At 43.9% G+C, this 18,134-nt stretch overlaps 1 protein-coding gene across 3 annotated transcripts in view; it reads right to left on the reverse strand.

Moving 5' to 3' along the window:
* DDX11 (DEAD/H-box helicase 11) overlaps positions 1 to 18,134 on the reverse strand; it is a 471,297-nt gene that overhangs the window by 287,141 nt on the left and 166,022 nt on the right. For all 3 annotated transcript variants that reach the window (XM_078673722.1, XM_078673723.1, XM_078673721.1), the window contains exons 11-12: positions 11,308 to 11,354; positions 327 to 406 (exon numbers count right to left, since the gene is read on the reverse strand). In XM_078673722.1, coding sequence (XP_078529848.1) covers positions 327 to 406; positions 11,308 to 11,354 — 127 coding nt within the window. The remainder of the gene's footprint in view (positions 1 to 326; positions 407 to 11,307; positions 11,355 to 18,134) is intronic.

Here is an 18,134-nt window from a genome sequence, read left to right on the forward strand (position 1 = left end):
GCAGTCTTTGTCCCACCCCTTGTGCATGTCCTACACTGCTCTATGCTCATGTCAGACAATGCATAAAGACAGACATAACTACTCGAAGAGCGGTGAATGGATGAAAACATTGCTAATGGGAAGCGGCCTTCTGCTGACAACAGCAAATACATTACAGGACTATCCTTCTGAAAAGAAAGAGGGTTACCAATGAAAAGTAAGAGAAGTGTTACTTCACTGTATCCATTAGTGTTTGGCGTTTCTTCACTGATTAAAGAAAACTAGTAGATCTGTATTTGATTACATTTTATGTGAACCATGCATCAATGTGTATGGCAAGCTCTTACCTCCCAGCACACCCACAAACTTCTCCAGCACATAAAGAATCTGTTTAATATACATCAAATTCTTTGCCTTCAGGCGTGTCCTGTGAAACAGCAGATATTCAGTAAGTCAATCACTCAAGCAACTAAGAATTCCTCAAGAGTTTATTACAGTTGAAACATTCTTTTTAAATACAAAGATATATATCAACATCTACATTTACTTGCGTTATTTAAAAAAATCTCAGACTGTCACAGATTACTTGTGTACTTTTAATTCACTCACTTGGAACCAGCAGTCAGTCACAGCGGAGCCAGCGCTGACGCTGCACGGCAAACTCCATTACTCCTTCGCGCCCACGCCACGAGCAGAGGCCACGCCCCCAAGCGGACACACCCCTCCGCGGTGGTATAAACCATGTGCATATTCCGGTCGCGCAGCGGGCGAGCGCAGTGGGCGCGACGTTTGCGCGCCGATGGCGCGCCTAAGGCAAGCCCGTCTGCGCCCGTCCGCGACCGACCGGGACTAGGGGCTACATCCCCTATCCGTCCTACCCCAACTCTGCCTATACCTATCCGTTACTCGCGCAGTGAGCTGCTAGCCATTAACAAAGTCAATACGAATACAAAAATTCATCTGTGCACCCAAACCGGCCCTGGCTCATCCTATGGACCCATTTCCTGCCTCGCCTGCCATTGGTCTAGCATGGGTCAAACCCCAGCAGACCACCTCACAATCAGCGGGAAAAACCAAAACCATCTGGCACTGAAATGTCTATATTTTAACGCTAGATCCCTACCTAAACACGCCCTGGACATCTGGGATCTACTGATATCAAAGGCCCCAGACCTGGTTTTTATCACCGAAACCTGGCTATCTGAAACCAGTGCTCCAGACCTAGCAAATGCCCTTCCTCCTAATTACAAAATTATTACACAAGACAGACCAGGCAAAAAAAAAAGGTGGTGGAGTCGCTGTGATCTTTAGGGATCACCTAACGTGCCTTGCCGAACCTACAACTGTCTACACCGAACATCAGACCCTACCTTTCAAAGTACTTTTTGAAGGTCTTACCATTATAGCCGGAGCGGTCATATATAACCCCCCAGGGCAACAAGCTACCTTAAGCGCCAAACTATTGAACCAACTGCTACCACTTTGCCTGAAAAACAAAAACTATATGGTAGTCGGCGATTTCAACATCCATTATGAAAAAGCGGATGCCCCTGGATCTTCCCAATTGGAATACGACATGGGAATTTTACAACTGAAGCAGTGGATAGTGGGCCCCACACATTCAGCTGGCCATACCTTAGACCTATTATTCACCAACATTGAGTCGACCGATATTAAAGAAATCCTACCCCTATCCTGGTCCGACCACTCCATGGTATCCTTCTCATTTAAACTTCCCGGTAAACCTCTGAAGCCCAGAACTACCCCGCCCATGGCCAGCTGAGCCTGGAGGCTAATTAATGAATCAAACTTTCAAAACTATTTTCTTGAGACAGCCACCACACCTGCGGATGATTCTCCCGTCTGCAAAGACGCCGCTCTATTAGATGCCGGAATCCGGCAAACGCTAGACAAACTAGCCCCCATGCGGGAATCGAGGAAAAAAAACACAAACGAAAAATGGTACACCCCTCACCTTAAGAAATTGAAAAAGGAATGCCAAAAAAATGAACATCTATGGAGACAGATGAAAGATAGTGAAGCGAGAGCAAACTATATTACCAAACGGAAACAATACATCTTGGCCATTAAAGACGCAAAAAAGGCGTATTTCACCCAACGCGTTCATGAGAACAGCAACTCAGCAAAAGAACTGTTCAGAATAGTGAAGGAGCTTAGCAAACCATCCAGCACCTCACAAACCCTCACCCCCTCAACCGAGGCTTGCGAGCGCATCAGCACTTTCTTTTCCGATAAAATCAATAGAATATCCTCCACCTTCACTCCCCTAAATACCCCTAGCAAGCCGGACAACCCTGGCGAGCACATGACATCAGAAAGACGCAACGACCAATTAGACTCAGACAATACACCTTGTCTAACCGGTTTTCAACTACTCTCTGAAGAGGAGGTATTAGCGCTACTGAGCACAATCAAATCCGGTGCCCCCTCGGATCCCTGCCCCCACTTCGTGTTTTCCAAAATCGCTCCCACGCTCTGCCCCCTTGTCACCCAACACTTCAACAAGTCGCTAACCACCGCTACCTTCCCTGAGGCCTGGAAACACGCCTCTATGACCCCCCCTCTTGAAGAAAGCAGGATCCGACATTCCTAATCCAGAGAACTACAGACCTATCTCCCAGCTTCCCTATCTCTCCAAAGCCTTGGAGAAGTCGGTCAATATACAACTGACCCGGTATCTGGAAGATAACTCTCTCCTGGATCCATCTCAAACCGGCTTTTGAGCTAACAATAGCACCAAGGCAACGTTGCTGGCAGTGTCGGACAGTATTAGATGCTCCACTGATCAAGGGGGATCGGTGGCACTGATACTGCTTGACCTGTCAGCGGCGTTTGATATGGTTTCCCACGACTGCCTGCTAAACACACTCCTGAGTAAAGGAGTGCAATCAGCAGCACTGAACTGGATTCGATCCTTCCTGAACAATCGTACCCAGGCAGTGCACATGGGTCAGTTCCACTCAAAACCCAACACCATCGGCTGTGGGGTCCCCCAGAGGGCCTCATTGAGCCCCACTCTTTTCAATGTCTATATTTCATCACTGGCCGACATTGGAAGGAAGTGGGGCATTGGCATATGCTCTTATGCTGATGATACACAGCTGATGGTGGCAATGGATGAAGGACCTGAGACAACAAAGAAAAAGCTGCACGACTGTCTCTCCGAGATGGCCCAATGGATGCACAACCACTGCCTAAAATTAAACGCCGGCAAATCGGAGATTCTCTTGTTCGGGGGAGCCAAACTCATATGGGACGTCACATGGTGGCCACCCACACTAGGACCGGCCCCCACTCCAAAACAACACGCGAGAAACTTGGGGATCATCATGGACGACGCCCTGTCCATGAAGGACCACGTCCGATCACTCTGGGGCAAAGGTTTTGCCATACTCAAACTTCTCTCAAAGATATTCCCCTGGATACCCCTGGATTGCAGACGCTCAGTCACCCAAGCCCTACTGGTTAGCCGCCTGGACTATGGCAACGCATTATTCGAGGGGATGAACGAACAACTCTTCTCCCACCTTCAGGTCTTGCAAAACCAGGCGGCCAAACTGGTCTGCAATAAAGGCAAGCGAGACTCGGCATCGGAATGCCTAAAAAAACGTAATTGGCTACCGATGCGCCAGAGAGCTGTCTTTAAACTACTAAGTCACACGCACAGAGCTCTTCACAAAACTGGCCCCACAATTCTCCAAGGGAGGATCGATTTCTACGTTCCCAACAGGAATCTACGATCAAGTCAATCAGCTCTGGCCAAACCTAAGCGTATTTACAAAGTCAGAACAGGTGGCCGCGCCTTTTCCTACCTGGCAGCCAGAAGATGGAATGACCTACCTTCCGACCTTAGACACACCACAAACTATCTTCAGTTTCGTCAAAAACTGAAAACCCACCTTTTCCCTAAAACATAACCCTTCCCTAAAAACATAACCCCCCAGCAATACCTCAGTAGTCTCTCTTGGTTCACAGCGCCGTGATATCCCTTGGGATGAGTGTCGCGCTTTATAAATACCGAAAATAAATAAATAAATAAATAAATACAAGAACAATATTACATTTGAATATGTGTATCCAATTGCTAGGAAAATATGTATAATCTATGAAAAGCGGAGTGCGAATGCATATAACTTCGGGCCTTATTACGAGTTGGTGCAGAACATAGTGGGTGATTTTTCACACCTAGATCCGAATACCATTAACTTATGGTCAGGCATGTACAGGATGTGGCAACTAAGATTTATAATTAAAAATGGCAGGCATCACATGAAGAATCAGTATTTACCACTCCCCTGATACATTTCAACAGGTTTGACCTACCAAAATCAGTCGGGGGAACACAGTAAGGGCGGGATAAATGATCAAACAGCTTGGAATTATAATCCCTCTGTAATTTAGGACAGGCTTCAAAATGTATCCGCTGCTCATAATTGCCTTTATTGTGAGCAGTTCCTCACAGACCCATAGGAAATGGGCACGATAACTTCTTAAACATACAAGGAATATTATCCCTTGGTAAATAAGAGTAACTGTATTTAAACTAATATTGGAAGGGGCATAATTAAATTGAATTAAAGCATAATTATTTATCCCAAGTTCCAAAACGTTTTACGCTTAAGAAAACTGGTGTAACTTTAAAGCATCTGTGGGCAGGTGAAGAATATTGTATACAACCTTGTTTACTTGGGTAACCCGAAGCATAGCTGTGAATTAGGCAAATTAAACACACACATATGTTTTAAAGTTAGTCCCAAGAAAAATAATGGCTGAAAAAGTAATAATTTGCAGCTAATCGGATTTCTGCAATGTATTTGTGAACTATTTTCAGCTACACCTTATTTGACTGAACTCCCATATTTACTTAATCTTTAATTGTCTTATACTTCATACTAATCCAGCTCTATCAATCACTTCTAGTGACATTTTTGGATCTATCACTTTTGCTCCACTGTAACTCTGACTGCTACCAGTCATGCAAGCCTGCAAGTGAATTTCATGTCAGAGTCTGAGCTTCTCCGTTACCGTTCCTTAACTTTGTCACAGTGATCAACCTCCTTAAATAGCAACAAGCCTGCAAACTTTCTGTTGTGAATTGCAGACAGTTGTACCAAATCCATAATACGAGCTTAAAGAGTACAACCATGAGTAACTCGAATTATGTTTATTTAAAAAACAAAATGTAAATAAGATGTACTTTGATCACCCTAATTCAGGGTTGGTTGGCACTTCGTAAATAAAACCCCCATTTCCCTCAGGAAAGCAACATCAAGAAAGCTCAAACACCACAGCACCACTCAATGCACCCACGGAGTCTCATAATGCAAAATGCTGGAACCTCTCTGCAGAATGTGACGAGAAGTCCCCAAAGCCTGCCAAATATTACAAACATTGGGCTGAATGGAGGACCCTTGAAGATCTGCCCCACCCCCCATTGCGCCACTTAGACTGGAGACTGGGTTAGCCCCTGTAGCCCTATTGACAACCTTTGCCTGCAAATCCACCACCGGATACACAAACATCTGAAAAGAAAAGAGCTGAAGGGTAAAGTAAATCAGCAGACACGTGTTACATAAAACCATATAACATAACTTTATGAGATCATTTTTAAGACAACCAATGTTTCCCACAACCTCACTAAAATATCAACATGTCCGATTAAAGAAAACTACAATCCATATAAGTGGATGTTTTCAATGTTTGTGGTTCTGGTAACTAAGCTAGTCTTCAAAGGCTTAAGCTGGTGTGTAAAATTGGTTAATTTTAATGTGGAGTGGCAAGTGTTTTCTGCAAATCATTGTGGTCCAGTAGACTTCAGTTATCTTTTTCCAACAATGGCATGTTCTTGCCCTTTAACAAAATGTGTTTCTCTGCACCAACGAAATGCAGAAAAATTCTCAGACAATGATTTGTAGGGACATTTAAATTAGACTACATTTTTACAAGCAAGCATTCAAAGTAGTAAGTTGCTGATGAGCTGTACTGTGTGAGATGTACGAGGTATTGAAATCAGTCTTTCCACTAAATATCACCTCAAAAATATGGCAACTATAAACATATTGTACACAAAAATATCGAAGGTAAGTATATATTTGTTTTTCTTTACAATATTATCCAAATTTAAAATACAGCTTACTGTAATATTGTTTTGTACTATGCTGTTTTATTGTATTCTGTTTTGTTCATTATTGTGAAAAATTATTAAATATAGCAATGTATTTCTTAATTATATATTAATTGTAATTGATCAGTGTGACATTTTATTTGCTGTAATTTTTTTCCATATTTAACAAAGTTTCAAATTGCTAATTACATTTTATTTACAGGATGTGGTGTTTACTCTGGTTTGGATGAAAACTGTTTATTTTAAATTATTTGGTAAGGAAGGTTAGCAGATAATAGTTTTTTAAACCTTTTGCTGGCAGCTGTGGGTATGTTCCAGACAGCAACATTACCTACAGAAGTTGGAAATGGGAAACCTGTTGACATCTGCACAAGAAAATAAAATTCTTCTGTTTTGCTGCGGTGACATGAGCTGACATCACAGCAAAACAAAGTGAATGCAGTAGGTGCTAACGGCTTGGTCTGCTTTCCCTTTAGTTCGCTTTATTTTGTTCGTGGTGGGTATAACTCTGACCGAGTATGGATCAACACAGGAGATGCCGCGCTGGAAAGGGGACAGTGCCCCCTTTCCCACGCTGTGTACTGCTAGTGGAGTCCTGCTTGGGGAACCACCCCACTAAATTACTGTTTGGGGAGCACCCCCTTTGGGTATGGGCCACTGCCATTCCGGGTGGAACAGTCTGGCAAATGGGGGTGAACCTGAGGGTTTTTTACCCCAATTCTGACGCTTGAAGGGGGCAGAAAACTCACTAGACACAAGGGAGAAATTGCCAGCAAAAAGGGGTGGCATGAATCTGCATCCCAGCTGACAAAAAGGCCCTGCAGTGCTCAGGATCAGCTGGCAACCAGGAAACCCACCATATTTTCTTATCCCGAATGCCTTGCAAATCTCAAACATTGGCTTAAGTCACACATTTTTCTCACGTTTCAGTTAGGAAAACGTCCAGAATCTGTGAGGGTGCACACATTTCCAACAGGCATTGCCAATGCCAATTGGTCTAGCTTTAAGAGATTATTGTATGGTAATGTGAAGCATTACAAGTAAATATTATAGGAAAGGCTATGTATTTGTGTGGAAGCAAAGAACTGCAGAATAATATTGGTGCAGGTTAAAAGGGCAGCTGACTGGCAAGCCAGACCTAAAAATCCATATAGGTTAATGACTGCCCTCCTCCCATCTCGGCTGCTGCCAGAGAACAACAACATACATTACCAAGTTATCTGAGGCATTTTAATAACATTACAATGTCAAAAGTGTACCCCTGAAAATTCAAGCTTAGGCAGCTGGATAAATGAACAAAATGAACACAACTGTGTGGAGGGCAAGCACTTTTTTTGTGTACGCACACAACATTCACCTAATCACAAGTACTTCTGTCTCTCAATGTGTGTGCAAAGCCCCTGTCTAGTATTGCTCACATAAATGTTTGGCAACAGCCAGCCCATAAACATCCAGGGTTCCCACACTTCTGTTGATAATGATACCCCACCACTATAAATCTCTGAGACGAGAAGTGGGTGGCGTGGGCAAAGAAGGCAGCAGATGCCAACTACCAAGGGCCTAGAGAAGAGAGAAAAGACACCCTTGCCTTTGTCATAGGTCGCCCACATTCCTTAAACCATCTGATTTATCTTTACAAATGGAATCTTAGCCGAAAGTGGCTGACTTCCAAGGAGATGGCCCCTGCAATATTTACCAGCAGCTCCAAGAAAGAAAAGTGTTTGTCTGCCTGAGGCGTCTGCAGACAAACCAATGCAAATTGGGAATTTAAGAAAACATTTGACTACAGAGAAAAGAGAACACATGAAGGCCTGTACCTTTTGTACGGTAAATTTGTATTTGTATGCAGTATTTATAGAACGCACTGTGACCAGACTGGTATCATGGCACTAATTTTGCTCAAGTACTGGTAAAAGGCAGGGAGGGGGGAAAAAGAAACAACAAGGAGGAGAATACTGCTGTCATCCTAATCAATGTTATTTTGGAAAAAGCCAGGCTCTAAGGGCTTTCCTGAACTTGAGCAAGTCAGTCTGAGATCTTAATTGAGATGGTAACTTATTCCAGATCTGCAAAGCTTTGATAGGCGAGGCACACCCTGCCTTGACGCACCCTACTGAATCTATTTTCTAGAACACGATTAGTTGTGGCTAAACGTAGAAGCCTTCCTGGGGTGTATTTCCTCAGTCTGGTCTGCAGTGGCTTTGGGCCCTTATTCTGGAGTGAGATGTACGAGGTATTGAAATCAGTCTTTCCACTAAATATCACCTCAAAAATATGGCAACTATAAACATATTGTACACAAAAATATCGAAGGTAAGTATATATTTGTTTTTCTTTACAATATTATCCAAATTTAAAATACAGCTTACTGTAATATTGTTTTGTACTATGCTGTTTTATTGTATTCTGTTTTGTTCATTATTATTGTGAAAAATTATTAAATATAGCAATGTATTTCTTAATTATATATTAATTGTAATTGATCAGTGTGACACATTTTATTTGCTGTCATTTTTTTCCATATTTAACAAAGTTTCAAATTGCTAATTACATTTTATTTACAGGATGTGGTGTTTACTCGGGTTTGGATGAAAACTGTTTATTTTAAAATATTTGGTAAGGAAGGTTAGCAGATAATAGTTTTTTAAACCTTTTGCTGGCAGCTGTGGGTATGTTCCAGACAGCAACATTACCTACAGAAGTTGGAAATGGGAAACCTGTTGACATCTGCACAAGAAAATAAAATTCTTCTGTTTTGCTGCGGTGACATGAGCTGACATCACAGCAAAACAAAGTGAATGCAGTAGGTGCTAACGGCTTGGTCTGCTTTCCCTTTAGTTCGCTTTATTTTGTTCGTGGTGGGTATAACTCTGACCGAGTATGGATCAACACAGGAGATGCCGCGCTGGAAAGGGGACAGTGCCCCCTTTCCCACGCTGTGTACTGCTAGTGGAGTCCTGCTTGGGGAACCACCCCACTAAATTACTGTTTGGGGAGCACCCCCTTTGGGTATGGGCCACTGCCATTCCGGGTGGAACAGTCTGGCAAATGGGGGTGAACCTGAGGGTTTTTTACCCCAATTCTGACGCTTGAAGGGGGCAGAAAACTCACTAGACACAAGGGAGAAATTGCCAGCAAAAAGGGGTGGCATGAATCTGCATCCCAGCTGACAAAAAGGCCCTGCAGTGCTCAGGATCAGCTGGCAACCAGGAAACCCACCATATTTTCTTATCCCGAAATCTGCAAAACTTTGATAGGCGAGGCACACCCTGCCTTGACGCACCCTACTGAATCTATTTTCTAGAACACGATTAGTTGTGGCTAAACGTAGAAGCCTTCCTGGGGTGTATTTCCTCAGTCTGGTCTGCAGTGGCTTTGGGCCCTTATTCTGGAGGCTTTGAATACAATACAAAGAGATTTAAAAAGGATCCTCTGTTTAATGGGCAACACGTAAAGACCTCTAAGAGCAATAGAGGCAGAAGAATTTGTGGTATATTTAACATCAGTTTGGCTGTGGCATCCTGAGCTCTATCCAATTTCTAAATCAGGTCATTAGGGGCTCCCAAAAGAAGGGCATTACAATAATCCAACCTACTAAGCACTACACACCTGGCAATTAGAGATTTGGCTTGAGCAGCTAACATTAGAAAACGTTTTTCTGAGGCTCAGAAGAAGAGTAAAGCAGACCCATACAACTCCATTAACATGCTTTTCAAATGAAAGATGTTCGTCCAATGTTCCCCCAAGGTTCTGGACCTTCTCCGAGGCGGTAAGAGGAGTCTCTGTAGACTGAGGCCAAAAATGTGAAGGCACAGATACTTGAACTTTACAGGAGGAACAAAACAGAAGCTCTGTTTTACCTCAGTTTAGCTTCAGTGAATTTACACTCATCCAATTTGAGATGTCCAATTTGCAGTCGTGAAAACTACTGATCGAGTCAAACTGATTGTTGTTAAGTGTTAAAATGAGTTGAATATTGTCTGCATAATTGATAACCTTGATCTTATAGGTTTTAATAAGCCCGATCAATGGCTCAATGTAGACACACATAATTGGACTGAGTGAAGAGCCCTGTGGGACTCCACTTTGAGTAGTTCTGACGCTAGAACAGAGATGGGGCACCGCCAGAGCCTTGCAACGATCTTGTAAGTATGATTTTACCCATATTGACACAAGACCACCAACACCTACTGAAGCTAATCCAGAGAGTAAGGTTTGGTGGTTCACCTTGTCAAAGGCTGCTGACAGGTCAAGCAGGACAAGCACTACTGACTGAACTGTCCACTCTCAACCATCCTGCGCATTTCGTCAGTGGAGCAGAGTAAAGCGGACTTGGTGCCGTGGCCGGGTCTTAAGCCTACTTTCTCCTCCTCTAACAATGAATGGTTCTCCAAATGATGGGACAGGATTTTGCTAATATGTTGTTTAAGTATCTTTATTGGAAATTGGAGAAAAGAGATTGGTCTGTAATTAGCCAAAATTGTAGAGAACGCTTCAGCTTTTTTTTTTTTTTTTTTAACAATAGCTAGACTATAGCCGTTTTCCAGCATATAGGCACCACACCAGATTCCAGGGTCTGGTTACAGAGCTGTAACTGTGGAAGCGATAATTCGTCCTCCAGTGGGGCACTTTGTATGTACTTGTCCCAAGAGGCCAGGAAATGACTAGGTTCGACCTCAAATGGCAAATCCAGGTCGAGCTGCAATTAGCATAAGGTACTTCGCTCTTCTAAAACCCAGTGCCATCTCTTCGGCAGAACATCACTTGTCTGGCTCTCCTCTTTCACGGTTGACCTTCGGCAGCGCAATTCTAGAGTTCTATAGTATACAGGCTAGGAGGTCACTATTGTGGGGACATCACAACTCTCGAGTTCTGATATCTGGTGCCAGCAATCAAAGACTAGATTACTTTTGTAAAGAGACAAAATCATTTTTAGTCAGCACTTAGAATAAAAAGTATTTCATAATTCTTCACCCCAGTGGTATTAGGTGGTACTTGAAATGCAGCAGGGACAATTAAATTAAAGGAAGTCGCAACAAGACTTACAAAGGCAAATGCAGTTATACCAGTGAACAATAATAAAACCAAGGTAAACAGTAAAATGTAAGCTACTCAATTATATGAAACACATTCTAAAAAAACATCCTGAAATTCAGATATTCATAAATAATTAGGTTGTATACCTGTATCTTTCCATGTACTGTAACAGCTGAGAGTAGGTTTGACAAAGCTGTAAAATATAAAACATGATACATATTACAAAAGCACTTTACAAGGGAAATTGGGGGATTAAATATAGAAATAAAGCATCAACCTAGTTAGATGATAGACTTGCCATGTCTCCTTCCATGATGTACACTAACTGGTAAAATGTGAACTTTTTGAAATGTTTAAAATAGACTATAGAAAGTAGGTTTCACACTGCCATTGCCATTGCATCAATGTCTTTCACATCAGCCAAATCAAATGCTCAGGAAAGTCAATTAACCTACTAACTTTCACATATGAAGCTGTGTTTATACCCAGTAGCTGCTTACCTTTTAGGGAAATGCAAGCGTATTCCCACCACAAGCCACAAAGGCATCACTCAGAGAAACTCAAACTTCTTGCCATATTGTAAGAATCCTACATATCATGGTGGTCCTCCATGGTATATTTTCAGCATTCTAATCTTTACAAGATTACTCTTTTCCTGAGTTAAGTTGAACATTCGTGACATTATGTTACCCTGACAACTGGGTGCATCCCTCTGTTTCTGGCGGGCATCCACATAATTTGCTGGCTACCACGAGCATAAGGGAGGCAACATGGGCATGCGATACCAATTCTGCCCATTGTAGGGCAGCAGTATATGAGAGTACAAAAACACTACTATACACAGAAACAAAACACTTAGTTTTATTAAATGAAAAAAGTTGGCATTTGGTTCGGGTGGGTACATTCAAACAAAATGTCACTTTTCTTTCTGGGAATTTTTGCTGAACCAAAATTGAAAATGGAAAGCTGGTATTTAAGAACAGAATGTTTAGGGACACAATTATTGCAAAAAGATAATATATATTTCGCAGTTATTTGTTTGGTACCTAACAGACCTCCCATACGGTAGTTATTTCACGACTCATTACCCATATGGAGGTTTAATTTAATCCACATTTATTTTAAGGATTTTAAAACAAGCAGCATCTTGAAATCAAAATCAATACTATCAGTAGGAATCTCATACCACAAAGGTAAAATTGTCTGAAATCATTAAAACGTTCAATTTCATGATAAATGTTATCTGTGTGTTCCAATATTGTTAGCAAGACCTGCTAGACTGATTAAATTAATTTAGCGTTGGGAATTAATTTTCCAATGATATGGCTCATCACAGAGTTCCTAGACAGTCAAAAGAAGGTACTAAAAATCACAATGCATAGCAAAGACTCCACCCATCCCACTCACTCTTATGCAGGAGTAATGCTTCAGATTGCTCTTCTCCTGGTCCCCATAAACCTCCACGTTGTTATTGTTTGAGCAGCCCTTGAACCTTGGTCACTGCGCTACTCCCCACTGCAGCCGTTAAGCTCCGCGGACCTGGGACTGCGTTCCCAGTCACCACTGTTGCCAGATCAATCCTGCTGCACTCAAGACCGCCTGATTCAAGCTAGCATTATTCCACTTAATGGTATTGGCTTATGTTTACTTTAATTTTACTTGCTTTTGACTTGCTTAACTTTCGTTTATCTAGTTAGAACTGGATTCAAGTTTTGGGTACTTTATTGGCTGTTTTTGGGTTTGTGCCCTCTGTTGTGTATACCTTGCCTGTTCCTGCTGTTTCTCTTCCCGCTCCAGAAGGTCTTCCGGATTCCCTCCTCCCAACAGCCCTTCCCACTTGCCAGGACTACTAATGGAGTGACTGCGCAGCGGGCGCACCACTAGCGCGCCGGAAGCAAGCCCATCTGTACATGAACCACTCCCAACGCCAAGACCTCTGGTCCTCCCTCTATCCGCCTCCCTACCACAGAGGAGCTTCTGGCTCAAGATCTCGGGACCTGAAACAACCAAGGACCCTTCACCTGCCGCCACTGCCACATTTCCTGACACACTGTACCGCCTCCATGGACACCCACACTGCCACAGCACAGAGAACTACCAACAACTCGGTACTGCTCCAATGCACCTGCTAAATGTCTGCTTCCTCGGCAAATAGCCCACAGAAATCTGGGACACCATCACCACCCTCCCCTCTCTACTGACGTGGCCTTCATCACCAAAACATAGTTCAACCCATTCTCGAACCCAGATATCGCCACAGTCACTCCTGACAGCTACAAGATGATAGACCAAGACCGCATTAACAAACACAGCGGGTGCACCTCCATCATATTCTAGGAGACCCTCCGATGCACCTTCACCAAAAATGACCCAGCACCTCTCATGCAACACCTCAACTTCTGATTTCAGACCAACGCCAAGACCACGATAATAGGCACCCTCACCTAAAGACCCCCAGGACTCCGACCAGCCTTTTGCAATGCCATCGCCAACCTCATCATCCCCTTAGCCATCGACTCCCAACATATCCTTCTTGTCAACCTTAATTTCCATGTTGAGGACCTAGACGACGTTAACTCCACCACCCTCCTGGAGAACCTGAACAACATCTGCCTCTTGCATCTAATCACCAAAAAAACATGCACAAAGCCGGACACACACTTGACGGCACTCTTTAACTCCAGCAACAGAATCAATTTCACCAAAGTCACAAAACTCACCTGGACCGACCACGCCATAGTTCACTGCACCACAACACCACCCATTGAAGCAGGGGCAATGTAAAAAGGACCCAGTGGATACAGGCCATCAGCACCACACAGCCCGCAACCTCACCAGACCTCGATCAAGCCGTCCAGAAATTCTAAGCATGGATCCCCAAATGCACCGAGAGTCGCCCCACTAAAAGCACCAAAAGCCAACAAAACCTCAAAACATGACAGCTGGTACACTCCAAAGTTCAAAAGCACCAAACACAACTGCTACAGACTAGAGAAGTGGTGGTGCGCCACCAAATACTCCTCCAACAGAGCTGCTCACAGAGCAGCCCTCGGAACTACCACTTAGGCATAGGGGGGGGGGGGCAAGAAGTCAGCCATTACTGCCAGCATCAACTACACAGCCAATCACACGAAGGAATGCTTCAAAACAGTCAAAGAATTCTCGGACCACTTCCACAACAAGATCACCACCATCTCCAACAACTTTGATCGGCAACCCACCACTCTCAGCCCCGACAACCTCAACCAACCAGCAAACACCAGATGAGCGATCACCACCTGGTCCCCACTCACCACTTAGATCACCAGAGCCATCATGTTGTACATCTACTCTGGGGTGCCCATCGACCCCTAACCCCACTACCTCTTCAATCTTGGAAAGACTCAAGGACTGGGCAGAAGCAAATCAGGTTGGGGGGGGGGGTTTAAGAAGGGGCACTCTACGGTCGACCACTGTTTTGCGCTCTGGTCCATTGCGCGGAAGTCTATAAAGCAGAGAGGATGTCTGATCTGCTGCTTCATGGACTTCCGCGCAGCATTCGACCTAGTGGACCGTGAGATGCTGTGGGAGACGCTGATTGGATATAACATCCCAAGGGATCTGCTAAGGCTAATACAAGCACTACACACCTATAATTGGGCGCAGATAATTTTGGACACAGAGGGGAGCTTATCACAGAAAATCCCAATTGGAAATGGGCTAAGACAGGGGTGCATATTGGCCCCTCTACTTTTCTCCTTTTTTATAGCAGACTTACCTTCAGTCTTAGGTACTGTAAGGGGGGTTAGTCCAAAGTTAAATGGGAAACATATTTCATGTCTGTTATATGCAGATGATCTTGTAAAAATAGACCAAACAGAGATCGGTCTGCAAAGAAAGATGAAAAGGTTTAACGAATAATGCAGTCTTAAAAAACTTGTAGTTATTATGGGTAAGACAAAGATTTTAAGCTTTGGAAGAAGAAAAATATGTTTTAACTGGTTTTTGGGCTCCAAGAAGTTGGAAAAGGTAGACGAATATAGGTACTTGGGGATGTGGTTTGAGAAAAATCTGAACTGGCATCCCCATCTTGATGCATTAAAACTGAGGCCATCAGCCTCAGTTAGTGGTGAAAAGTCGGATAGACCGGTCTTAAAAGCTAATACAGCCATGGTAACACCACCATTCTTATACAGAGCCGAACTGCTATACCTGAGTGGTAAAAACGGATGGGATGCCGAAGAGGGAAAAACCCTGAAAAATTGACTATCATTTCCTAAGTCCTCAATAGTCCAGGCAGTGGGATTAGAAACAGGAATCACTTCATGGGGTATAACGGCTTGCATGGCGCTATTAAGATTCTGGCAGGGCCAGGGGATGGGGGAAGAACATAACATTTCGCAATGGTGTAGAAACGGGATATTGAAGAGCGAGCTAATGTGGGCAAAAGGGATAAGAGAAACTATTATTAAAGCTTGTAGAATTATGAGGCTCAAATTGTGCCCCCTGACTTTACAAACTGAGGTTGACAAGAGGGAACTTAGGGCCCTGGGGAAAGAAATTTCTTGAGCCCAGGTTCAAGATTATCTCTTGGGGAAAAAAATCTGTACGGTTTATGGCTAGCTCATTGCAAAATGAACAACATTTCCCATATATTGATAGATTGCGCTGTCGTTGCTTAAGAAGAGAATTACTAAGGTTAAGAATTGGTGTTAACTCTTGCTACACTAACAACGGTGTAAAAAGAGCAATGATTGATATCAAGGGGAAATGTGTCTGTACCTTAAGAACCAAGTGTGATATTTTACATGTATTATTGGATTGTCAGAAGGTTTTGGATATACGGAAAGAGATTTTTTGTCCAATTTTTAAAAAGTATGGTATTAACAATAGGGTACAAGCAGTAGATCTTTTAATTGAAATGAGTGATTTAGATATAGCTTGCGCTATGGGGAAGTTCATTCAAAAAGTTAAAGAAACCCTCAAATGTGAATATAACTGTAACGCTTGTTTTTACGATATGACATGGAGTACGTTATACAGACTGACGGAAGGATCAATGATTTCTAATTATATGAATTTTATGATAATTTTAATTCAAGAACTGTGATTTTAGGAGTTATATTTATGGAGATTTCAAACGTTTAAGTACTATCTAGTCCAAATAAACTTTGCTTTGAACTGAACTGAACCTCTTCAACCTCAGACCCAACTCTATCAGCATGGAACTCACCATCATCCTCAACACCTTCCATCAGCACAGCAACCTTCTCGAAGAGTTGAAATCACACAGCGGTCAGACCCCTCCTAAAGAAGCCCTCTGCCGACCCCAGCGACCTCAACATTTTCCAACCAATCTCCCTCCTCCCGTTCTCATCCAAAGTACTTGAGAAAGCCAACAACTCACCAAATACCTGGACGAAAACCTGAACGTGAGGGTATGTTTCCCCTGATCCGTCTCCCCAAGGTTCTGCCCCACAAGTCAACAAGACAGCCACTGCAGCTGGGCGACTAGAAAATAGGCCTCAAAGAAGGGGGCGCCGAGGCTGCCCGCGCCAGGAGGTAGCTGCAGTTTTGCCAGTGCAATGGGGTGCCACTTGTCACCCCATATTAGCTCTCTTAAGAGTGTGTCTAGATCATGAAATAAGGATCCGGGAAGTAGAAGGGGAGATGAGAGAAGAAGTACAGGAGGTGGTGGAGAAACGACCATCTTCAACAGGGTTATTCTTCCTGTGACAGCGAATGGGAGCCGCTTCCAAAAGTGCAGCGAGGTCGCAGGAACAACAAGGCCTTCCTCAGATTCCCATTGAATAGGTCGACGGTCAGATGGTAAAGGTGCACCCCGAGGTACCGGACCATGTTGCCCTGCCAGCTGAGGGTGGAACCCCCAGTGACACCTTCTGCTGGGGAGCACCAGGGCCCAGTGGGTAAATGCTAGATTTGGCCAAATTACGCAGATGCCCACCACACTGGCAAACACAGCCAGCGTGGGGATGAGGGATGTGAGATTTGAGCACGCATCACATAGTTAAAGTAGCAGGTTGCTGTGTAGAGGAACACTATGCATACCGTCAGCCAGGGGGATTCCCAGGTTCAGACCCTCCTTACGAAGGCAGTCAGCGAGGGGCTTCATCGCCATCACAAAGTGGGGAGGGCAAGACACATCCCTGTCTAGACCCCCAGCATACTGAAAAGGCTGGCGAAATAAGTCTCCCAGTCCACACCCGGGACGTGGGTTTTGCTTAGAATAGTCTGGTGTACTTTAGGAGACGGTTGGCTAGTCCCATACCGGTCAATACCTATCCCACGTGAGTGTGTCAAAAGCCTTATTGAGGTCTAAAATCAAGCAGGCTGCATGGAGAAAGTGGCTGGGGCCTGGTTTTGCAGCTAAAAGAGGTACCTGACATTTTGAGAGGAACTGTAACTGGGCACAAAGCTGTTCTGGTCGGGGTTAATAAGTTTAGGGAGCACCTGTGCATATCTGCCTCCTAGGATTTTACCCAATACTGTATATTAATTGCCTACGATAGCAATCGGTGTGTTGGATGATGGTGCAGATGGATCTTTGTCCGGTTTGGGAAGGGAGACCAGAAGAGATTTGCGGGAGGATGGCGCCAAATGCCTTGCATCCAGGGCATTGTTATACATTTAAGTAAAGCTGGGTGCGAGGCTTGAGGAAAAATGGCATAATACTCAACAGACAAGCCGCTGAGACGCGGAGTTTTATTCCTAGCTAGGTCGCGGATGGCTTGTTGCACATTAGCAATCAAGATTAGGGAGACAAGGCTCTCACGGTCTGTGGCGGGGAGGCGTAGACTAAACAGTAAAACTCCCACCATGACCTCGGCTGGGGGGCTCCTGGGACACCGCAGAATAGTAATCACAGAATGCAACCAGGATGTCAGACTGCATGTAGGGTGCTCCCAATTGGGGATGCTATGTCTAAAATAGGGCTAGGGGGAGTATCACAGCGGGCTAACTAGGTGGCACGATT

Source organism: Lissotriton helveticus, chromosome 1_1, assembly GCF_964261635.1.
Source record: "Lissotriton helveticus chromosome 1_1, aLisHel1.1, whole genome shotgun sequence".
Lineage (NCBI taxonomy): Eukaryota > Metazoa > Chordata > Amphibia > Caudata > Salamandridae > Lissotriton > Lissotriton helveticus.